The sequence below is a fragment of the Nelumbo nucifera genome, chromosome 5 (genome assembly GCF_055504915.1).
Source record: "Nelumbo nucifera cultivar China Antique chromosome 5, China Antique-T2T, whole genome shotgun sequence".
Taxonomy (NCBI): Eukaryota; Viridiplantae; Streptophyta; class Magnoliopsida; order Proteales; family Nelumbonaceae; genus Nelumbo; species Nelumbo nucifera.
Genome location: NC_142653.1, coordinates 28,674,482 through 28,699,899, shown reverse-complemented (window position 1 = coordinate 28,699,899; position 25,418 = coordinate 28,674,482). Strand labels below are relative to the sequence as shown.

Below are 25,418 nucleotides of genomic sequence, written 5' to 3'. Positions count from 1 at the left end.
ACACATATGTGAATCCTCTATCATTCATGATTGGTTACATAGGATTTTTTTTACACACAGCTTGACGGGCAGCGGGTCTTGAGTCGCAGAGACACGTAGCCACCTTTAACTAACTTTTTAGTCTAGGCATGGTTTTCAATATCGTTTTCAAAACCGGATCGGACCAGATGGTTGGACCGGAAAAATTGGGTGATTGGTTCCATTTTCTCCAAAATTGTTGATTTTGGTCAGTGAACCACTGAATCGGGGAGTTAATTGTTCGAACGGTTTTGACCGTTTTTTTTTTTTTTTTTTAAATTTTTTTATTTTCTGTCAGAACAGGCCGAGCATTCGGTTTGAACGGTTGGACCATTCGACCCGGTAACCAGACCCTTGAGCGGTTCGATCACCAGGTCATTTTTAAAACCATGGTTTTCAAAAGAAAAACCAGGAATCAGTGACCTCCGTTTCACCCCAAAATCGCTTTTTTGGCCAAAAACCATTGATTTGGTCAGTGGATCACTGACCCATGTGGTTGAACCATTGAAATCAACTTAGACAACGGTTTTTAGCCATTTTTTTTTTATTTCTTTGTCAAAACAGGTCATCCGTTCAGACTGGACGATCAAACCATTCTACCCAGAAACTGGTCCCAATAATGATTCCCTGTCTAGTCCGGTTTTAAAAACCTTGGGTATAGGCCCTATTCCCTAACCACCACAAATGTGATCTAGAAATTACAGATGAGATGAATGGCCTAACCACTACAAATAAAGGATTCTGATTATAATACCAAAAAGACATGGTACCAGAAGAAATTGTAACCAATCAACTGGTATCATAAAAATGCTAACCAATTACAAGGAGTATTTATCAAAATTCACAAGGGATTTTGATTGGTCAGAACTTTTCCAATATCATGTCTCTCTAGGCCTTCGGACAACATAGATTTCCCCTGCATTGAATGGTCGACAAGTGTTAGAGGTTTCTTCTGATGTAGCAGAACTCTAAAATGATTGTCACTATCCATCAATGGTTTTCCAATTACCTTCCTTGAAATCCACATGCAATTATCAACTCATGATGGTTCAGTTGATAAGTTCTTTGGCTGGTTGTAGCGAAAACTTTCAATGGGATTAAATCCCGCTATCACGAGGATTTGGGAGTTATGGGCATGGGACAGACTAACCCCCACTGTGTAGCCAAAAGCCGATGCAATGCAATGAAGGCGGTGTTTGGCATGGCTTCAATTTATTTGATAAACCGTGCTATATCATCGCCATGTGGGCATTTGCCCCATCATGCTATTTCGTATGTCTATTTATTTTATAAATGTTTCTCACGATTTACATACAAATCAACTGTTTGGAGAAACTTCATTTTAATATTTCTCTCAAAGGTGTTTATTTACTGTTCCACTTATGTAGTGCTTAATGGCGCCTAGTGGCGTCTAACTATCAATAAATACTAGAAAAACATTTATCAATCACCTTTTTCGATTTTAAAGACAAATTAAATATAAATACAAAAGAAGAACACATAAAACCATACATTTCATTGCCATAGATCACCATGGGGCTCTAGGTTTCATTGTGCAGGAATCATGCTCACAACTAGTATTGTCAGACTTGGACCAGACCAGACCTGACAGTTAACTAATAAACCGCTGATGCAGTGAGTTTATCTGTTTATAAGTCTGGTCCCATAGCAGAATTCAAATCTGCTACTCACAGAACGCACCATACTTCACAGTTAGTTTCAGCCGTGCATATGGAACATCTTCGAAATTGTAAATTTTTATTCATGAGAGATGTTCCTGATGCATGGCTAGAACATGCTATGAGGTCGATGTCAGGAATAGATCCAAACTCCCCATAGTCATAGTCTGGTTTTTTGTCCCATCCCAACCTGATGACACTGTTACAACAGTGTCAGATAACAATTGAAAATTAGGGGTGTTTACGGTTCGGTTAATTAAACATGGGCTCATTTTTTAAATGAATCAGGGTTATCAGTTTTTGGAAAAACGTTAACTGAAACCGAATCAAAGCTGATCGATTAACCGGTTGAGCGATTTATTTATTAATTTATAATGCATAAAAATATAATATTTATATATATATATATATATATATATGTATATGTATACCAGTTGGTTCGGTTAATCGCCGATTTTCTATTTTGGTTAATCGAAACTGAACCAACCAGTTTGGTCAACCAAATTTTCAGTTCGATTTCAGTCAATTTTTTGAGACTCAGTTTTTTGGTTTTTCTTGCTCACCCCTATTGAAAATGGTAGAGATTAGAGAATAATGATAAGCTACTCGCAAGATAATGGCGTATGCTTACTGTACTTGGACCTCAAATTCTTTACTCTTTAGGCTGCCTGTGGTAATAGTGCAAATCCTGTTGAAGCAAATTTGTACTGTAGTTCAATTTTACAAGCATTTACTAAGAATGCATGTGTAGCTAAAATGATAGCGATTATGACTTTCAAGAGATGTTTGCATTCAAAAGAGAACAATGTTTGCATCCAAAAAATGGATTCAAATTTTGCACTTAAGGTTGTGTTTGATTGCTATGTAAATCTATTTGCACTAAAGCAAAACTATGGTAGTGCAAATGATTTAGGTGCAAATTATGATTTATTTTTTATTTAAATTTTACATTATTTTGTTTGATTGCATTGCAAATAAAGTAAAATAAGATCTGAGAATAAAGTAAAACCCAAAACAAAATTAAACCAAAATTTGCAATCTTTTCATTTGCACTCCCAAGCATTTGTACTAATGCAAATAAAATTGCATTACAACCAAATGCAGCCTAAAGTTGGTCAATGTAAAAAAGGTGAATTCAAGTCTTGGAATTCATCTATGTATCCATTACAACAAAAATCACTTGAAAAGAATACAGAATTAATCAGTGAAAAACTAAACCAACTTTGCATTTTCGTGAATGGTCGTACATATTTGTATTGCACTCTTACAAACAAAATTCAATTCACCTCACTTCCAATTATGAAACCCCGAGTGCCAAAGCTAAAACACAGATGTGCCGATTGGCCCGGGGGCCAACAACTGGGGCAGGCTGCATATTGAATCCCATATCCTTGTTAACCTGTATTGTATTGCTTTCTCACCACAGGCCCTTGTTAATGCTTAACATATAGACCTGGCTTCAAATTACTTTTCTTGCTACTAGTTGAAATTAACACAGGACGATCCCGCTTCCATCTTTAGCTTCTCAACAATAAACTTCATACACAACCTACTCCGTTTATAGTTTACCAGAACTCGGCTTCATTCCCCTCTGGGTTATGCCCATCCCCCTCAGGATCCATTTCTGGGCTATGGTCATTCCATCTACCTATTGATTGCCTCCTTCAACGTTTGGCTCCATAAATCACAACTAGGCTTTTGGTTATCCCCAATGTCAGTTGAATACAAGATAAATTTATAACAGAGATCACTGAACCACACGACAAACTCTGCAGTGCTTGTTAGGGTAGAGGCCTATTCAAGGTAATTATAAATTAGCAAATCCTGTAGATTCTCTACTCAGAAAATTTGCTCAAATTTAGCCGATAAAGTGGCGAAAGGCCGCACAATTGACAATTCTGGCAAATATAACATGCTCAACTAATAGTTCATGACTTCATGCTCTGACTAAAAGTCGGAAAGAGAAGTACTTAAGCAGCTCCAAACCAGTTAATGCCTAATTATCAACATCATCTTCCTGCGTGAGAAGTCTCATTTGACAGACTACCGAACACACAAATGAAACCAAAATGAGACACTTTTTGGGGAGATGAAACCGAAATGAGCAACTGTAATCAAATGGATTTCATTAACTCATTTGGAAGGCAAGTGCGGACAGTTTAAACATAAGAAAGATTTAACTTAAACATAAATGCAATGTACAAAAAGTACAAATATGTATTACTTCATCTAGGAACACCTTTAGTGGCAAAATGAGTAACCATTGTAGTCTCTGTTTCATCATCTAATCAAGCACCAGATTCCTTCATCCTTCCATCCACATCTCAAAGATTACAAACAAATTAATCCAACCACTACCCTTTCTCCTTAACTAACAGTGGCTTGAAAAAGTCAGGACAGACAACATGGTGCCCAGTCACACTAGGTTAACCATGAGCAGTACCTGCTGCTGGTCCAGTGCATATGTTACATGGACAAGAAGATCCTAATTCTTAAAGTGACCAAGTTGAATATTTATAGTCATCCAGTCTGGCAAGCAAGTAGAAAACAAAGCCATACTACTTTTCTCTGACCTAGGAGAACATTAAAATATATAGTAAGGTTCACCCAACCACTTCGGACTTTTTGATGTATGAGATTCTAAGTTAGATTAGTCAAATGGTGAGTCCAACCATCTTTTCTGTAGCCCTCTCGCACACAAATAAAACAGGAAAACTAATTGTCGTTTCCTGTACCCCTCTTTCATGTATTACAGTAAATTTTGCTAACAGGCACATCAGATGACATGCTGAAACTTGAATCTGAGATAATAGCTTCAGCTAAGTTTAAAGGCACAAAATGCTACATGAGGTTAGCAGCTGGAGTTTGTTAAAAGAAATGCTGATGCTGGGAAAAACCTGAAGGTCCTTCAATTATCTGCCTTCGGACCATCACCCACGCTATTGGAGGAGCTATCTTGTGCAACCTTAGATGAAGAACACCTGCTTGAGCAGCTACCGTCTACAACACTGTTTTCCTTCCTTTGTGACTGTTTGCCTTTCCGTTGCCCAGATGACAACTCCTGGAGAACAACAGAGTGAAAATTAGTTTTCTACAAACAAACCCATAATTAGTCTCTTATACTGTTATTAGATATTACTCCTTACAAAATGATCCAAAAAAATACCTGGTCTGCTGCAGAACCAGGTGTCTTGAGTTCAAGTTCTGTCGCTACATCATTAGAATCATCACTTTTTTCAATATTGCAGCCCCTCTGGCGGTCCAAAGACTTGCTTTTGGAATCTTGTTTGCTTGAAGTGTGGGACCTGTTGCTTGGCTGCACATTTGGGGGCACATATTGTGTAGATGGCTGTTCACCCTGAGGATTAGCAGGTGATGAATATGGGATAAAAGTTGAACAATGATTAGGAATGGCACCAGGATTCTGGTTTCTAAAGAAAGGGAATGGCTGCAGGGATGGGTGCATGGGAATGGGGCCTGGAGGAACAGGAACTGGCATTGCATATGGATATGAAGGTGGAGCCATGACAACTGAAGGGTCCATAGCAGCCCATGGAAACATAACCCTGAGTCTCTGTTGATACTGAATATTAAGGTTTTCAATATCAGATTTTAGAGATGCCTTCTCTTCTCTGAGTTCATTCTTCTCCTGTGTTAACTGTTTGAAAATAAATAAATTAATAAATAATAAACTACCAAATTGATACAACAAAAGCGGAAATACCCATGAAGGAAAATCACCTCCCGTGATTCTTCTGAGAGTGTTGCATACTCCGATTTCAGTTTGTTGACTTGAGTAGTCAAATCTTTCAGCATTTGTATTGTATCAGTTAGAATGGTTGCCTTGTCATTCTTGGGCCTATCAGGGTCTGCAATTTGCAAGTTCTATGGTTATTTTCCTAGTAGGCTCAAATCAGCAGCAGAACAAAAAGGAAAAAGAGTAAAAAAAAAAGAAAAACTGCAATACTTAACAAGTGCAAATAACAAAAGGGGTGACAAAAACTTCATATCTCACCAAGTAAATAATGGTTTGGATTAGCACAGAGAATCAGGAATATATAAAAGAAGGCTTACTGCCCAGAAGGGGGTTTTGGAGCTGAGTCTTGAGACACACCATCAAACAAAATCCTATAAGAGCTTCTAGGCCGAAAGCAAACTTTTTTTATAACTGTAAACATTCCAAATCTCCAGGAACTAGCAAAAGATTTGTGATATACACCAATTTTCCACATCCTACCTGAACAGTAATACCATTTTTTTGATAAATGAACAGTAATACCATTTACTGTTCCTCTTTTCATTCTGAAGTAACATGCAATTATTACTTTATTAGAATACAGGCATACAGCTTCAAAAAGATGACATGTTTTATTTACTTATCTGTTTGTATGTTTGTTTGTTTTTAGAAAAAGGTAACTCTTTAGATTGTATCAGGCCCAATGGTTGGGTTGCTCCATTGCAACCTGGGTGACCAGGGTTCAAATCTTGGAAACAGCCTCTGTATTTTTTTTTTTTTTTGAGAAATGGTGGATAATAGTATTATTAAAAATAAAGGAAGCAAAGCTGCTGAGGGAGAGGTTTCCTCAAACAGCCATACAAAAAGATGCCTCAAGGTTACAGCTTACAAAACATAATCCCCGTCCCAAATTAATGATTTCCAATGTTCTACAAACATCTTGAAACTAAAGCCCTTGAAACTGTTGTTAATGGAAATCCAATTCACCAAGGTTTTCTCCACAGCTGCACACACTTTCTCTGAAGGCATAGCCTTGTCTCCAAAAAGATGTCTGTTTCTCTCTTTCCATAAGCACCAACAGACTGTCAAAGGTACAGCTTTCTGGGAGCCTTGTGCACTGGTGCCCTTTTTTTATTGATTGTATGAGGCATTTATGGTGAAAGCAAGTACATGAGAGGATATATGCAAATAAGTCTCTCTTTCCATAAGCACCAGCAGACCACCAAAGCTACAGCTTTCTGGGAGCCTCGTGCACTGGGCTACCCTTTTTTTATTGATTGTATCAGGCATTTATGGTGAAAGCAAGTACATGAGAGGATATATGCAAATAAGATAGATCTAAAACCATAGTTATTTTAGACCCAACCTCTTATGGGGATTTCCTTCAAAAGCATACAGTCAACTCTTTAAAAGAATGGAGCAAGCTGGGTGGGGCAGATAGGGTTAAACTAAATATGATCATATGAACTGAACCAAGGCAGAATGAGAGGAAAGCTGGCCAAAGAGACCAAGGTAAACTGTTGACAGCAGGATTCAATCCCCAGGAAATTGGAACAACAACCACAGGCTTTACCAGCTGACTTAGTTGGCACCCTCAAGTTACAATCACTCAACTGAGACTACTAAATGTTTGATATTTCACTTCACTCAAGTATATTTTCCCATGTACTGAATAAAGAAGAATCACTTCACCCAATAAGCTCCATGTATGGGTGCAATTTGGGCAAGCCCAGCCACCTAAGCATGATCAGTCCCACCCAGGCCTAACCCAAGTTGGTTGTGCTGGGTTTAAGTTTTACCTTGGGTTGGGCCAGGCTGGTCTTGGACTTTACTAGCTGACTGTGGGTTGGACCAGGCATCAGACTAGAGCCTAGGTAGGCCCAGTACCTGGCCCACCAGGTCAAGTTGCAATCCTAGCTCTAGTACAAGGGACCAACAGTGAAACAATGACAAAAAATCAACTGTAGTTTCATCCTCAGTAGGGTAGTTCTTTCCATAAGCACCAACAGATGATCAAAATGGTTCTGTTTTACCACTAAGTATAGAGATATCCAGAGTTAGACCAACTCAGATGCTCAGAAAGGCTTTTAGGATTTTAGGGTTTTCCATTCCAATTAATAGACCATGAAGATTGTTATGGGCATAAATAGATGAAACCAACAATGCTGCAATTTTCTTACTTTAAAAATTGGTTTCAAGTTTTATGTATGTAAATCATGTACAAATAGTAAAGCAGTCATAGGAAAGGAAAGGGAAATGAAAAAGGAAGCCAAAAAAAATCATGTCTACAGAGGTAAAGATTTAGAATAAGTTTACCCAGTGCATGTCCCAATTCAAGAAACTGTTCATTCAACCGGTCCCTCCTCAATTTCTCTCGGTCAGCCTTCTGAACTTTCCTTGCAGCAACAGAATCCTTGACTTCTACTTCAGCCCTTTGGCTGTAAACAAGAAAAGCATCATCATAACAAGGGAATGCAAGGAGAAAGATGGAGGCACTCAGGCACATGAATCCATCCATGCCTACATAAGAACATTCCTTTTTAAATGCCAGGCATTGTCATATTCACATTTATTGACACATGTTAACACTTCTACAATGCCAGTTCAGGTTCTCCAACATTGCCATGTCAGATACCTTGTAACAGTGTTGATCAGAGACAGTCTTACTCTTATTATATTGGGTTGACGACCTAAGTAGATTGTTTTCAGGAAAAGTTATCTACATTCACACAAGTTTCAACCCCTGGGGACATCTATCACAAGACAACATTAGGGCTAATTGTCTCATTTCCTTTTTTTCTCTTTAAGCTTATGGCGTTGACTCCATTCACACAAGAAAACCATCTACATGACAAATCCAATTATCCCCACATCAAATGGAACTCTTGAACTAAAATTACATGTGGCAGAAAAATAATGCTCCAAACAGGAAAGAAAACAGCTGTTCACCTACTTCTAAGCAGAATCACTTTCCCTAAAAAATCTTTTCTCACACATTAAAAATTGCATACATCCTAGAAACTAATGCTAATCAATCTAACAGTTTTTCAATGAACCTGTAGCCACACACTTATGTGTCAGAAACTGTTTGATAACCTTGATTGATAGCATTGGCTTATTTAAAAACATTTGATTGCCAACCCAACAAACCCCAGATCATGTGATTTGGATCAGTGGTTTAAAAGGCACGCCTAGGTGTACAAGCGAGGCGCATTTCAGGGTAGGCACCTTGCCCAGGTCCTAGGCACAGCCCTTTCAAAAGGCGCATGCCTGGTGTGCCTTGCACCTCAGCCCAGGCATGCGCCTTTTAAAACTTTGACGCTTTTTTGCTTTTTCTGTGTCTAGCGGCTGGATCTGGGGGCGGAGTCGTGCGCCTTGTGCCTCATCCCAGGCGTGCGCCTTTTGAAACTTTGATGCTTTTTTATTTTTTTGTGTCTAGCGGCTGGGTCGGGGGCTTCGCTCCCAGACCCCCGTGCCACGCCCCTCGAGGCAAGCCCAAACAAGTCCACATTAGGTCTTAAGTTCTTAGTTCTCAAACAAAAAAAAATGATGATTTTATAGTTTTAATTGCTTTTTAAGAAGACATATTATTAGGATGAATGAATGAACAGCATTACCAAATAGGGGGTTCTCGAAGCTTCGGTGAGCGAGTGAAGTGAGTCTTGAACCAGTCATAGCAAAGAATTCATGATTCGAAAGAAAATGACCTCTCTTATTTATAATACCCTTCAAAGGCCAGTCTTGAACCAGTCATAGCATATTTGATAGAGACTACCCAATGTTGGTATAAAATCTCTATTAAAGGGACTGTATTTAAATGACTAACTTAGAATCTAGACACCTTTTTCTTTTTTATTTTTCTTTTTTTTTTTTGAAGAAATCAATGGCAGTCAATAGAAACAACTATATTCTCAGCTTTTCATTGATTAAACCAGAGTTTCAGCCAATACCTTATGATGCACTTAAACCACAACAAGAAGAACGGATCCCTAGCACTTGTACCCAACATTTAAAATGGGTTTCCTATTCTACCATCATGATAAATGATAGCACCAACCCATATTTCACCATATTATTGTGATTTTAATTTTCTAAGTGACATTGCAAAAGAAAATTTAACCTTAATGTCTTTACTAGTATTGTATTTTATTTTTTACTTATACTAGTATTTTCTTCTACAGTATTCAGCTATGATGAAGAAGTTTGGAATTCTCTGGGTAGCAATAGTTTCAAACTGACCTTTGATGGAAGCTCAATAGGCAACCCAGGCCCCTCAGGAATGGGAGGAGTTATTAGGGACCAGGAGAGTGAACCGTTAGGGTTGGGAGACTCCCTAAATGCAGAAATTGTAGCTCTCTTGTATGGGATGAGACTACTAAAGCAATTAAATCTCAGATAGGTTGAGGTTGAAGGGGACTCTTTGTTGGTAATTTCTTGGACTCAAAAGGGAAGCCTAGATGTGTGTGGACACATAGGCAGGCCCTGAGAGAGATTGGGGATTGGGTGTATTGCTATGGAAGTTGAAAATTGAAATGTCTTTCTCTGGGGTGAGAAAATCTGCAAATGGCTTGGCAGATCCCTTGGCCAAGCAAGGAGTCACTAGAAATAAGATGTTTTGGGCAGTAATATAATTGTATCTTTAAGGCCAGGCTGGTTGTGGTCTGATGCGTAATTATCTTTTCACACGTTTAATGAAAAGTTGTTAATGATTTAAAAATAAATAAGCACATAGAGAGTTAGAGGTTGAGTCCTTCATATGACCAACTTATGGATCCTCATTAACAAGGAGTTTAAAGGCATCTCCCTCGCTAATATTCCAAAAGAAACTTGATGGAGGACATCTATGCAACTCCAGAGATGATCCACTCATTTTAGCCTCCCAGACCAGTTCTGTTTGCTCAGATTACTCTTTACCTCAATGCCATTTCTTTGGGAACCCTGGATCAGCAGGAGCTGGAGGGGTTTTTCCCAATGCAAAATGGACCAAGGATAACCAAAAGGATGCAGCCATCATTACTTCAAGTCTGTGTGGAATCTTCCAAATTGCCAATACCATATATTGGACGGACCAATATAGCATGCAGCATGCCCAGGCCCTTGGATTTCAGAAATAAGTCTTTCCCATCCAAATTGCAATAGATTCCAAGTGAAATGACTATTAATTAAGATATTTCACTTTATACCTTTTAGATATTTGTCAAACAAAATGACTTCTAATTGAGATTATATTATGTTTATCTTTTAAGGGGCCACTGCTTGGTATAATGATAAAATCTCAGACTGACACACATGATAATGTGGGTTTGAGTCTGAAAGCAACCACTTTGTACAAAAATGCCAAAGGTTAGGTCAGTATCCAGTCTAACCTTCCCTAGACCCCAGATAGCTAGGGCTACCATTGAATAAAGGTTCAATACTTTTCGAATATCTTTTAGACAAACCAATATAGTCGAGTTGAGTTGGGTGTAATTTTAGAATATATTTTATATTTATCTTTAAGAGAAGTTTTTCCCAAGAATATTAGATTCTAATGTAATTTATTTATCCTAACAATATCGTTAAACACTTTAATAGTTAAAATGTCTAAACATTGCAACATATTTGGTTGATTAAAAAACATGAAAATGATTATGTTTGAAAGTCAACAGAGAATTTTGATTATAACTGTTCACGATATAATGGGCGGTATATCACAATACAAAAATAGATGTATTTCTCGTTTGAACACTCGAGAATGTGAGAGAGTAAGCTTCCAATAGAAATTGTTACAGCTAACAAATAAAAAGACAATTTAGCTCTCAACCAACTGCAGTCCCTCCTATTTATTTGCTCCATGCAAAATGTAGTAAATGGGTTAATGTTGTTTCTGCAAATCCTCAAAATTATATTCTTTTCTCACATAGCTCTTTACATTTATCAACCACGAGCACTAAAATATTCGCGGTTTTTGCTCCCCAGTATCATTGGCATGGAATTTCTACTGTGTTTGGGTAAAGAAATAACACAGCAAATTGCAATATACCTAATTATATACCAAATGTCCATGGCGAGGAATAGAATTAGAAAGAAGATGAAGCAGAACACTTCTAACTTCTAAGATCAAAATCCAATCAATCCAGGTAATAATAGGAAATAATTCAAAATTAAACAATAAGAAAATTAAAAAAAAAAAGTAACTTATTTTCGATAAAGCAAATTTGACGGACCTTGAATCGGGCTGCGAGCTCTGTAATCGATTAGAGGGCACGCATAGATCTGCAGAAGACTGTTGAAAATCTGTAACAGCAAGATCTGCTGGAACAGATTGACAGAAACCCTCGGGCTTCCATTGATCCATCTCTCTGCAAATCGAAAGCAACAAAACCTAGGGCTTAAGATCGTCCCCGTGCTTTCCACGAGGGCAACGCACGCACCACACCTGGTTATGCGTGGGAGGATAATATAATTTCTGCGATGCCAGCGTCACCTAACCAGTTCAATAAGCTAAATTACAACGAGTACAAACCGTAAAGCCATTAAGTTAGTTTTGAGCTTGATGGTAGCAGTTAGCACTGCTGCTTCATTGTCGTTGGCGCTTGAAATGTGCCTCGGGGCGGGCCGGCAGGCAACGCGGTTGACCCACTTCTGTCATAAAAGTAGGGCTGCAACTCGGGCCGGGTTAGGTCGGATTGAGGCCAACCTTAACCCAACCCTAAGTTCTAAACCCCAATCCTAACCCGACCTTCAATCCGACCAACCCAATCTTAACCCTAACCTTAACTAAATTCCTTCAACCCTAACCCAACCTTCTTCCCATCCCTTAAAACCTCATAGAATTTCTCGATTTTAGATCTTAACTCTCACTGCATTTATTAATCCTATGTTTCATTAGTATTTGTTTGTTGACGTTTTTTTTTTTTTTTTTTTTGTTCTTTTGGTACAAAATTCAGAAAAACAAGTATCAGAAATGATTATAGTTTATTATGAGTTATGACTTACATTAGATTTTCTTAAGTGGCAACCAACATAGAGGAGATGAAGAATAAAATTTTCAAAAAACATAAAATAATGTTATTAAGGTTTAGTCTTTCTTATTAGAATTAAGTGAAGTGATTATCTTAAAAGAAAATACATGATACTATATGGTGGGGGCTATACAAATATCATGCATCTAAACAAATCAATGTATGTTATATATTACATATAACATATATTTATATATGACATGTACTATAGAGTCGGGTTTGGGTTGGCTAGGGGGTCAACCCTAACCCAACCCAAAGTAAAGTCTAGTTCATGAATTTCAACCCTAACCCTAACCCGAACATTAACCCAACCCAACTTTTTTGGGTTAGGTTAGGGTTGGGTTCGGGCCAACCCGGCCCAAGTTACATCCTTACATAAAAGGGATTTCCTCTCACAAATTTGGCGGTGTTTGTAACCATGGGCGTTTATTGAATAAATGCTGCAAAATAGGCACCACTTCAGCATTTCCCATTATGTGGATCCTTACCTATAGAGAATTGCAAAATACATGCCTTAATTTATGTGTGCCTACTATTGGGGGAACCTTTATTTTAGCACCTCCCAGCGGGTAGGTATTTATTCACTGCTTGGCTGATATGGTGCCTAATGATGCCTAACTGTCAATAAACGGGTTCATTATTGTTTTTTTTTTCGATTTTATGAACAAATCAAATACAAACATTTAGTAAATAAACACCCACGGTTCTAAACACATACAAAATGTGTCCTACACCCACTTCACAACCCTTGCAGCTGTGCATTGGGAATATCTCTCATAAATAAAATTATACAAATTGGAAGATACTCTCGATGTGCAACTAGAAGGGCTGTGAGTGCAATGGGTGGATTTAGGCTGCTTGGCAAGTAGGTTGGATTTAGGCCCAATTTTCCCAAACCCAATATGCATCTTGTCTTCACCTAGAGGTGAGCATAGTTCAGTTGAAACCGAATAACCGAACTGAAATGTCGATTTCGGTTTGATCTGATCGGTTAATTCAATTTAAATGGTCTGGTTCGGTTTTTAATTACAGTTTTAATATTATCGGGTTTCGGTTTCGGTTCTGATATTTAGAGGTTCGGTTAACCAAAATAACCGAACTTTTAAGGGTAAATTAGTAATTTTATAGGCCAAAACACAAAACGTCAAAACCTAAGAGCTCGACATGTGATGTTTCATGTGTCATGTCTCCAGTCTCCCTTCGGCCTTCCTAGTTCCCTATGCGGTCAATGATAGTCATCACTTTCTTTCTTCTTTTCTCTTTGTCTTCTACTCTTCACTTCTTCAAAATTCAGTCTTCTCTCTTCTCTTCATTTCTGAGTTTCTCTTCGTTTTCTCTGAATCTCTTCGGTCTAGAACCAGCCGCACCACTCAGTCACTCACCAGCGGCAGCGGCAAGTGATACTCCGGCAAGGCCGCGACAATGACGGGTTCAGAGCGTGAAGACAAGGTTAGGGAACTTCTCAGCTTTTATTCTTCATTAAGAAAATAAGCACTAAATAGTTAGAACCCTTGAGGCTATTTCATCTTCTCACCTTATTGGGACCCAACTTCTTCCATTTTTTCTTGTTATAAATCCCTGCAATTGACCATGGTTATTTCATCATTAGAACTTAGAAGAGTATGGGTTGCCTCAAAACTTTCTTTTCGAGTTGACCATTTTTCAGACTTGACTGTTTGTGATTTAGTAGAGTACAAATGTACAATATAGGAAGAAATAATCAAATAATGGCAAAAATTCGGTTCTAACCGAATCAACCGAAAAAAAATTCGGTTTGGTTTGATCGGTTTAGGTGAAGTTCGGTTTCGGTTCAGTTTTGGAATATAGTATTTCGGTTTTATAAAATTCGATTTGTTCAGTTAAAAACCAAACTGAACCAAATGCACAGCCCTATCTTCACCTATACTAGGAAACTTAAAATTTCAATGCAACAATAATACCATCAAGTTCGAAAGATTGTGATTAAAAAAGGAATCAACTTCTATTTTTTATATGGTAAATTGTTAAAACCTCCCTTTGAAGTTTGTCATTGTTGAAACCTCTCTTGAAATTTGGTAATTGCAATCATCTCCCCTAAATTTTCTAATACAATTGAAAGTTGACCCCCTTTATTAGAATCCTCTAACAATAGGCATGAAAATGTTCAAAATACCCATGTAGTTACTTTTGACCAAAATGTTTATTTTCCAAAATTTCTCTTTATATCATTTGCTACCCCAAACCTTGCCGATCTCTTTTCTAAAGTTGATTTATTTTTTAAATTTGCTCTTCATTTCAATCGCTCAAAAGTAAGTTGTAGCTTTAAACTCTCCTTTGTTTCCTATTTTTTTTGTTCATAATGTTTATATCATTTTTTTTTTCTAAAATCAACCTCAATAGTAATTGCATGGGTGTTTTGGACATTTTTGTTCCTTTTGTTAGAGGATTCTAACAAAGGGGGTCAACTTGCAGTTATGCCAGAAAGTTCAAGAGAAATTATTGCAATTACCTAACTTCAGGAGATATTTCAACAACAGTCAAAAACTTCGAGGGAGGTTTTAGCAATTTACCCTTTTTTTTATAAATAGCAGAGATAATTAATAGCACTTTGTGTATTAAATAGAGATTCATAGCAAAAAAAGTTTTCACTATATCATGTAACTTGGCCTTATAAATAGCAGAGATAATTGGTAGCACTTTGTGTATAAAATAGAGATTCATAGCAAAGAAAGTTTTCACCATATCATGTAACTTGGCCTCAAAGCACGGTTTTTGTTATTTGAGTTGAGCAAGAACACGAAAATAAATTAGGAGTGGTTTCGGGTTTTCAGAAATTTTTAGTTTGAATGAGGGAATCTATTAGTATATGTTAAAACAAAGAATACCGCATCAGATGACCTTTTCTTTCTCCCTTACCCCAATTGGGCCTTCTCCTTCATTCACTCTCTCTCTTCATTATACCCTTTCTAGTCCTCTCATTTTGCCACCTCATTACCCCTATTTTTCCCTTCACTAGAGCCCTAACCATTAACACTCCTCTGTTTTGTTTTTTCCCCTTTTTTGGATAGCTATTTTTTTTTTTGTATGTTGTTGTCACAAGGGCCTTGGGTTTTCACATTGGTTGAGTTATTTGTAATCATCGAACCAACCAAACTGCTCCTAAGTTTAATTGGAAATTTTCATTAATCATATTGCTTAGACTATCATATCACCTTCTCTACCCTCGGATTGCCTCTTGTGAAGGGATCCAAAAAGGTAGTTTATACTATGAAATCCAGTTATCAATATGGGTACCCCCCACCCCCACTAATTCTTTTGGAAAGGGCACTTAACATGTTCTTGGAACATTTTGGAGGGTCGAAGAACCCAGTGGTGGAGCTTAATGAGAAAATTTGGAATACTATCATGTGAAAATATCCAAATGTTAGCTTCATTAAAATCAATTTCGACATGTCTTGCAATAGTGAAGGAAAGTGTTCGTTTGCAAGAATAGCACGTGATCAGCTGGATCAAGTTCTAGACACTAAAGCTTATGAGATTCACTTATGCACTATTAATCAAGTGGAAGCTTGGGCTGCTTGGGAAATCCATATTATGGCTTTAAATTTTAAGAATCAACCAATTATCATTGAGGATGATCCAAAGCTGGTCATATCATGTCTCAAGCACAAGGTGAGGACTCCTTGGAAACTAAGGAACGTGATTTCAAGCTGCATTCTGATGCGAGATTTGTTTGAGTGGGGGCTGGTGTACCATCATGTGTTCCATGAGTCAAACCAGACAGCTGACCCGCTTGCTCATGAGGCTCAGTCTCTTTCTTTGACTCTCTTAGTTTTAAATTCTTTGTGTCTTCCTCCTTCTCTTCTTCTTAAGCTTTGTATATATATATAAGATAAACTATTGTTCCTTCAAGAGTTAGAAAAGCAATGATCTCTCTTTGTCAATTGGCAATAGAAACATGGGAGCACCTCTTCTTCAAATGTCGTTATGCTGGAGTCATTTGCATGCATGCCTAGATTGGTTTAAATCTAAATGTTATTCAGAGCCCTTTTTTTTTTTTTTTTTTTTATTTCGAGGGGGAGTTGGTCAATGGGATTTTGGTTCCTATTAACTAAGATGGTAAGTCAAAGTGATACACATCTCCCAAATGGATAAATAACTTTCCCACTCAAGGGAGAAATTTCCAACACTTGTATGGACAAAATTTCTCCTTTTAATAATGTTTTTATAGCTAAAAGGTTATTTTATTATTTACATTGGAAATAAAAGAATATGGATAAACACTCTTACCCGGGTACATGTTTCTTGGAAAATACTACTCGAATAAGTAACTTTCTGAAAAACGAACAGGGCTTTGATACAAAATGTCCCGTGAAATCCTTGAAGACTAGAAAAGGGAAAAACTCCTCCATCTGTCACAAGAGGATCAATCAATCCCTCCTCACAGTAGAATTTCTTATTTTATTTAAACTAATATGGGACATGAATATCTTTGTTAACAATGGCAAGGTCTTGGATCCAACTCATTTGGTAGATAGTGCCAAGTTTTATTTACCAAGAGAACCTTTCGCTTTTCAACCCCAGTCAAATTTTCTCCATGTGTATATTATTGACACTGCTAAATTCATCATGCACGTCAATGGTTCTTTTAGCACTCAACTTTAAAAAGCAGGCACAAGATGTACTATCTACTCGATTAACCATTCTTTGATTTGTGCAAGAAGCAACAAAATTGTAGAATGTTATTGCCTACAAGTTGAATGGTGGGTCACCTTCATGGATTAAAAAAAGCCCTCAGTTTTTGGATCAAATCTCTAATTATTTATTTAAAATAGGCTCACGAGACCCGAGGCTCGTATGTAAATAATTTTTATAATTCTTATTTTCTTGTATGTAAAACAAAAATGATTTTTATAATTATTTTTTGTATATATAATATTAAATAATTTTTGTAATTCTTAAGTTTTTGTTTGAAAAATAAAAAATAATATTTTTTTACATATAATTTTTATTTTTCAAAAAATCTTGGCTTATAGTTGAGCTTGAGTCGAGCCAAGCTCAAGCTCAAGTCTCTAGATCGAATTAAACTCGAGCCCAATACTGTTCCTGCGAGCCAAGCTTGAATAGCCAAATATTCGGCTCGTCTTGGCTCGAATCCTCCCCTAATGGCTTCTCATGAACTAGCTTACGGGGCTTGTAAATACAACGCCAAATAGTAAGTAGATATGATATCCTAGCTTTAGATTGTATACCTGATATCTTGAAATGAATTCCTCCTCAATTTCTTTTGGCAAAAAAAAAAACTTTCTACGTGGTTCATTCTCCATCATTTGTCCTACGCTGCTTTTTTTTCTTTGAAAAACTGTTATATTAGCATCCCTCCTGATGAAGCAAAAAATAGGCCCACCAATAAATGAAGCACAGAATCTGTTCACTCCCTCGTGTCTGATGAGGTGGCTTGGACTAAGTTCAGTCTACAGTCATGAGTTGAGCTACAGTGCCGAGCTGGATGCCCGATCTGAGAGTTGAAAAGGAAGAGAGGTTAGACTGCCTGGGTAAATTTTTACCTAGGGGAACACTCTGATGCTTAAGTCAGCGAATGGTCCTTTATGGGAGAGAATATGAGAGAGTGAGAGATTATGTGCGCATACCTTTTGGAGCAGTCCTGGGGTCTTTTTATAGATACCCGAGGTTCAGGTGCTATCAGGTAACATCTTTGAGCCTTGTACGGAGTTGTTTCCTAAATCCTGGGGTGTACTAGGCAGTTGTTTTCTAGATCCATGCGACGGTTACAAGTTGCCTGCCGGTTTGGAGGTGGTCAACTTGGTGGACTGTTCTATGTGCAGCGGTTACAACGCTTACGCGGGCGTTGTTCGCGGGGCTGTTTTGGGTGAGCTGGGGCTGTCAGAGGATCGAACTCGCCTTAGCTCTGCCGCGTATCTAATGCTAAGTACCACGTGTTACTCCAACGAGTTGTTCTGCTGTATTGAACATTGTGGGCCGAGCTTGCTCTAGCTCAGCTTCGTACCTGATATTGACTGTTGCATGTCGAGCCGACGAGCTGTCTTGCTGAGTGGGATGTTGCGTCACTAATAGCATCCATGTGTCCATCATCAAGTGGGTTGACCAGAATGCCCCTCATCAATAGCCCCCCACTCTTGACTCGCTATTTAGCAGATGAAGAGAGTAGAAATTTCTAGGGCAGTTTGGGTTTACCTAGCTTTTGTCTTTAGGTTCGGCCGGTCCAATTCAGCTCATTTGGTTTGGTGTGATTGGTGAGGCTTGCTGTGGCGGGCTATTGAATTTTGAAGAATGCGCACTTCTTTCAATTTTCACGATTGGCGCAAAATGCGCGCCTCTTTCAAATTTCGCAATTGGCGCGTTGACGGATTCGGCGCGCTCATCTGCTTACGACTATCAGCAACCTGTCAGTCGCAAGCACCGCTGAGATGTGGGAGACGTGCTCCTATCACGTCTCTTTCGAATCTGAGTAGTTAATTCTTCTTGTTAGGCAAGCTTTTAAATAAGGGGGGCCCTCGAGGTCCCCACTTTGTCTTTGGACTTTTCCGAGTGAGGTAAGGGTTTGGAGTTTCCTACTGAGGCGAGCTCTGTTTCCCATGGGTGAGCTGTGTTTTTCTTCTCTCAATCCAGCGGCGGATGTTTCCAAGTCCTTTCTAGTGTCTCTTGCGGTGAGTATTTCACTTCCAATATGTCGCATAGTGCTGCAGAGGATAGGGTTCACTGTAGCGGGTCAGGAGAGGAGGTCGAGGAGGCGGCGACTTCTTTTGGGGGAACCGAGTTGTCAGGGGATGAGGTGGTAGAGCCATGTCATAGATACGAGATCCCAGATGAGTACCAATGGATTATGCCTGGTCCTAGTCGTTATCCTTGGGAGCATGGCTCAGAAGGTTTATGTGTCTATGAAGAGTCTTTGGCGGCTGGCCTTTGTTTTCCCCATCATCCCTTCATCATTGCTATCCTAATGTGCTATCGGGTGTCTTTGGGCCAGCTCGCTCCTAACGGGGTTAGGACGCTGGTTGGGTTAATCAATTTATTCCACCACCGTGGTTTTCCTCTTAGCATTGAGGCCCTCTCGGCTTTGGTGCACATGAAGAGGGTTTCGGGTCCCTTCTGTTTTTATGTCCCCTTTTGTAGTGGGAAGAAAATGTTTAACTTCCCAAATAAGGTTAGGAATTGGAGGAATCCTTTCTTTTTTCTTGAGAAGGCAGGTGGTTGGGGCTGTAGTACCGCTTGGTACAGCTGTCCTCAAAATGTTCCTGAGTGCAAGGATGACAAGTTGTGGGCTGCCGTTCAACGGCTCATCCGAAAACGTGTTAAAATTGAGGATCTTCTGGCTGAGTCGATGCTTGTGCAAGCGGGCCTGAGCCGAATAGGTGGGTCGGATGTTTGGCCACTTATTGCACATTCAATTCAGGTTGCTTGTCTATTTAAACTTTCCCCTTGTTTTGATAACTGGGGCTTTTCCGCTTTTCCAAGTATGGTGAGCTTGGCCTCCTTGATGTCTGCTAAGTGTCGAGCTGAGCACAAGTTGTTGTGGGGTGCTTCCTCTTTTGGGACTCCCCCCATTGTTGATCTGGAAGGGGAGGGGACATGATGGTTGATGCTCACTGAGCTGGATTCTACTGTCCCTGAGCCTACGCGGGAGATGGGCCCTTATCTTTCCGACGTTCCTCCTTTTACTCCTTGTATTCCAGATGTCAAGGTGATTGATCGGCTAAGTGATGCTCGGGTGACACTCCATATCGGTAGGGGGATACTTCTTCCAGTGGACATGTAGCGGATTGCCAAGATGGACCTTGTAGAGGCTGGAGCTCAAATGACCCAGTGTATCATGCAGGTGCATTCTCTTTTTTCTTTTCTTTCCTTTTTTTTTGTCCTTACCCTTGTTCTTTTTTCTCTTGTAGACGAACTCTTAAGGCCAAGCTTTGTTGGATCGTGCTTATTCCTACCAAAAGGAACGAGCTGGCCTACAGGTCAACGTCGGCTTGCTCAACGCTAAGGTGCAGAAGCTTAGGCTGGGCTCGGAGGGGGAGCATGGAGAGCGTCAACATTTGCAGCGCGAGCTGTCCGAGACGAGGTCAAGGTGTTCTCAGAAGGAGTGTCCAATGGCTGAGCGAGCTAGGGCAGAGGTGGTGGCTTCTTACCTGAAGTCTCCTGAGTATGAAAATCAGCGGGCATTGGATGGTGTTCCTTCAATGAAGAGGGGCTTCAAGCTATGTTGCCGCTATCTCAAGTCTCTCTACCCTGATATTGACGTTAGCTCTATCACTTCTTGGAGAGTGCCGCCCGAACTTGTCACCCAGGTGGATTAAGAGCTGCTAACCCCGGAGGAGGAGGAGGAAGACGCCGAAGAGGAGTTCGATGGGGGAGAGGGCGAGGAGGCTTATGACGGTGCTGACGGTGACGAGTAGCCTGCTTCTCAACTTGGCCGAGGGATCTGTTGGGGTATCTAGTGGTTCTTCTCTGTTGTTTCCGAGGGATTTTCAAGCTCCTGTCAAGATTTTGGGCCTGCATGCCCCACATTTGTCCAAACTAAAGAAATCCCTATTTTTTTGTAGTAAAGAAATCTTGTTTTTTTCCCGATATTCCGTGCACGCCTATTCTACGTCATTCAGTCGTGTCGTATCATTCCAGGTTCGCTTGCTGCCTGCCGAGCATTTTTTTTTTGGCACTAGCGAGCTATCCAAATCCTTGTTCATGCATAGTATCGTCATAGATTATCTATCTTCCAAGCCCAAGGAACTTTTTTCCCTTCGAGTGTCTCGAGCTCATATGTGTTCCCACCGAAAATTTTAGAAACCCTATAGGGTCCTCCCCAGTTCAAACCAAGCTTCCCTACTCTAGGCTTAGGTACCATGATTTCCTTGAGCACTAGGTCGCCAACCCTGAAATTTCATTTCTTGACTTTAGTATTATAATATTGCGCAACACATTGTTGGTACGCTGTAGTCCGAATGTAGGCGAGTTCTCTTGTTTCTTCTAGTAGGTCAAGGTTAGCTCGCAACTCTTCCTCATTTGTTCCTTCGTCGTACGCTTCAGATCGTAAGGTTGGAATTTATAATTCTATTGATATCACGATTTAGGTCCCATAGGTCAGGTTAAAGGGTGTTTCACCAGTTATCGTTTTGACAGTGGTCCGATGGGCCCATAACACGTCGGGTAGCTCGTCTACCCATAGTCCTTTGGCTCGAGATAACCGGGCTTTGAGTCCCCGTAGTATCGCACTATTGGTGACTTCGGCCTACCCATTATCTTGGGGATGTGCCACCGATGTGAATCTTTGTTCTATTCCCATTTGATTGCACCATTCTTGAAACTTAATGTCTTCGAACTGTTTTCCATTGCCGGATATTAACACTCTTGGCAGACTGAACCTGCACACTATGTTTCCCTAGAAAAAATTTTGGGCGCTGCGAGCTGTTACGGTCTCTAGGGGTTTTGCTTCCATCCACTTAGTGAAGTAATCCACTACTACCACCAAAAAATTTTTTTGTCCCTTGGCCAATGGAAAGGGCCCCAATAGATCTATGCTCCACTGTGCCAATGGCCATGGACTAGTCAAGTATCTTAGGTTGGCAGCGGGTTGGTGTAGGATGTTCGCATGTCGTTGGCACTGATTACACCATTGGACTAGGTCAGCTACGTCTGCTTTCATGGTGGGCCAGTAGTATCCTTGTCGCAGGGCTTTCTAGGCGAGGCCCCTGCCCCCTAGGTTTCCTCTACAGAGGCCCTCATGGATTTCTCATAGAACTTGATTTGCCTCAACTTGTATTAGGCATCGTGAAGGATCTTCTATAGAGCAGCTCGCCTACTATCACATAGCGAGCTACTTGTCGCTCTATCCGACAAGCTGCATATTCTTTGGCGAGGTATGCTATCATGGAGGAGTCTCGAGCCTCATAGTTCCCATTTACCTGGTTTACGACAAGCTGTGAGTCATTGCATATTATCATGTGTTTGGCTCCTACTTCCTTTGCTAATACCAATCTTGCTAGTAGGGCTTCGTATTCAGCTTCGTTATTTGATGCTCAGAATAGAAACCAGAGTGTGTATTTCAGCTTTGTTCAATAGGGTCCGTATAGTATTAACCCAGCTCCACTTCTGCCCCGGTGAGACAAGCCGTCTACGTGAAGTATCCATAGCTCCTCATCCCAACTCACTTTCTCATGAAGTGGGGGTGTCGCGCTGGATAAGGCTTTCACTATTAGCACCATCTGCCTGGGCGATGGTGAGCTGAAGGTACACTCGGCAATATAATCTGCCAAGACCTACACTTTGATTGTTGTGCGTAGCTCGAATCGGATATCATATTCATTGAGCTCAGTTGCCCATTTGGTGAGTCTTCCCGAGATCTCAAGCTTCAGGAGAATTTGCTTCAGTGGTTGGTCTGTTAGCACCACTATGGAGTGTGCTTGGAAGTAGGGTCCCAGCTTCCGAGTGGCTAATACTAAGGCAAAGGCGAGCTTCTCGATGTTTGAATACCTCGTTTCGGCGGCCTGGAGTACTTTGCTAATGTAGTATATGGGTAGTTTTGCTTTGTCTACTCCTCTGACAATGACTGAGCTTACCACTTCATCACTTGTAGAGAGGTAGAGTTTGAGCATGTCCCCCACCTCTAGCCTCTAGCCTGGTTAGTAGAGGGGGCGAGCTGAGGTATTGTTTCAGTTCGTCAAAGGCGAGCTAGCATTCCTTGGTCCATTCGAAGTTTTGGTTCTTTTTTATGGCCTTAAAGAAGGAAAGACACTTCCCAACTGGTTTAGACATAAACCGGTTCAGGGCGGTTATTCATCCTGTTAGTCTTTGGGTTTCTTTAACCATCCTGGGTGGTCTCATATCTAATATCGCTTAGATTTTTTCTAGGATGGTTTCTATGCCTCGTTGGCTGACGATATAGCCCAGGAACTTTCCTGATGTCACACCGAAAGCACACTTGTTTGTCTTTAACTTTAGGTTGTGTTTTCGCAAAACTTCAAATACAAGATTTAAGTCGGAAACCAATTCTTTTGAAAACAAAGTCTTTACAACCATATCATCCACATAGCATTCTACTTTATTACCAATTAACTTTGAAAAAACATAATTCATTAATCGTTGGTAGGTCGCTCTAGCATTCTTTAAATCGAATGGCATGACCTTGTAATAGTATAGGCCTCTCTCGGTAGTAAATGCAGTCTTCTCCCTGTCTTCAAGGTCCATCAGGATCTAATTGTATCCCTAATAGGCATCATAAAGCTGAGCAGTTCGAATCTTGAGGTCACGTCCACCAAGCAGTCTATGTTGGGTAGGGGGAAGCTGTCTTTTGGGCAGGCACGATTTAGGTCTGTAAAGTCTATATACATCCGCTACTTGTCGTTTGCTTTTTTCACTAAGACTGGGTCCGCTACCCAGCTCGGGTACTGGGCTATTCTATGAAGTTTGCAACTAACAACTTCCCTACTTCTTCATTTACTACGTCCCACCTTTCCGGGGTAAGGTTTCTCTTCCTTCGCCGGATTGATCTAACAATTCAGACTGTAGGGGATTTTTTAGGTGAGCTCCTATCCGTAGCACTTTCTCAGGGTCGGTTTTGGAGACTTGTACTGCTATTGTGTCCTCGGTCGAGCGAGCTCTTTCTTCGGTGTTTTCTAGTGGTGAATCTAGGTTGATGTCGATTATCATCTTTCCTTTAGCTTTCAATGAGGCCACGTAGCACTTCTGAGATTCTAGCTAATCACCACATAGCACTCCCAACCCAGTGTTTGTTGGAAATTTCAATGCTAAGTGGTATGTGGATACTACAACTTGCAATGCATGTAGAATTGGTCATCCCAAGATCGCATTATAAGGCGACCTTGCCGCTATTACTAAGAAATCATGTTCTAGGCGAACTGTATGGGGCGGGGAGTTGGCTTCAATCGGTAACCTAATCCTACCGATCGGGTGAACTACTTCCTCGTTAAATCCTACCAAAGGTATATTAGCAAGCTGCAGGTCGGCCTTACTCAACTCCATTCTCTTAATGGCCTCGGCGAATAAGATGTCAATCGAGCTACCTGAACCTACCAAAATCCTTTTTACCTTGAAATCATTGATTAGCAATTTTACCACCAGCGCATCATAATGAGGGTATTGGATCCCCCGCAGGTCATCCTCTGTAAAACAAATGACCTCTTCCATTCTGGGGCATTTGTGGGGCTGGTCATCCTCTTGTTCTAGCTTGTGTATCGCGTTTCTCCCAGTAGATGAGGTGCATCTTGTTATAATGGAGCCCCTTGTGATTACGTTTATTGTTCCCCTAACCTGTCTCTCTAGAACCTGTTGGATTATGGCTAGTGGTTCCTACTGCCTACTGTTCTGCAGTGCTTCCTTATTGGCTTCTGTTCCTTGGGTCCACTCATCCATGATGAAGCGTTTCAAGTAGCCTCGCTTGGTAAGGTCCTCGATTTAAATTTTTAGGTTCCAATACTTCTCAATGTCGTGCCCCTAGTCTTTGTGGAAATGACAATACTTGTTCAGGTTCCTGGTGCTAGGGTCTCCCCTCATATTGGGAGGCCATTTCACGTAATCATTTGATTGGATATGCATGAGAATTTCCTTTTGCGAGCATTCAACGGTGTAAATATTCTGCTGTATGCGGGAGGTGTTTCCGGTCATCGTCCTACTCTTTTTTTTGGTGACTTGCTTTTTCGACGTGGCGAGCTACTGTGCCTTCTCCTTGGGGATTTGCTTTTTCAACGCGATATACTCCTTCGCCTAGTTCGACTAGTGCTTGCTTCTTCATCTGTTCATTTCCTTTTTCCTGTAATCTCAGTTTCCCCACCTACCGCTTCTTCCGCCCTAATGTATTCGTGGGCAATGGTGAGGAATTTTTTCATAGTAGCTGGAGGGTGGAGTTCTAGCTCCCATTTCAACTTTTTGTGCTTAATGCCTTTCTTGGCTACTATCAGTTGTACAGAGGGATCCAAATCAGGGATCAGCAACCTTTCTATGTTGAAGCGTCGA

At 40.1% G+C, this 25,418-nt stretch overlaps 1 protein-coding gene across 1 annotated transcript; it reads right to left on the bottom strand.

Annotated features, from left to right (window-relative positions):
• Positions 1–3,937: 3,937 nt before the first annotated feature.
• Positions 3,938–11,986, bottom strand: BHLH121 (basic helix-loop-helix (bHLH) DNA-binding superfamily protein). The gene is made up of 5 exons (XM_010262977.3): positions 11,640–11,986; positions 7,750–7,871; positions 5,439–5,566; positions 4,864–5,355; positions 3,938–4,758 (listed from the first exon to the last, which is right to left on the bottom strand). Exons 1-5 carry the CDS (start codon positions 11,768–11,770, stop codon positions 4,606–4,608), a joined length of 1,026 nt encoding a protein of 341 aa, XP_010261279.1. The 5' UTR covers positions 11,771–11,986; the 3' UTR covers positions 3,938–4,605.
• Positions 11,987–25,418: the final 13,432 nt, after the last annotated feature.

Coding starts and splice junctions, on each gene's coding strand:
- BHLH121 (XM_010262977.3), bottom strand. CDS start 11,770: ATGGATCAATGGAAGCCCGAGGGTTTCTGTCAATCTGTTCCAGCAGAT. Junction 5,567..7,749: donor TGAATTGGGACATGCACTGG/GTAAACTTATTC, acceptor TGCAAATTGCAG/ACCCTGATAGGCCCAAGAAT. Junction 4,759..4,863: donor CTGGTTCTGCAGCAGACCAG/GTATTTTTTTGG, acceptor GTTGTTCTCCAG/GAGTTGTCATCTGGGCAACG.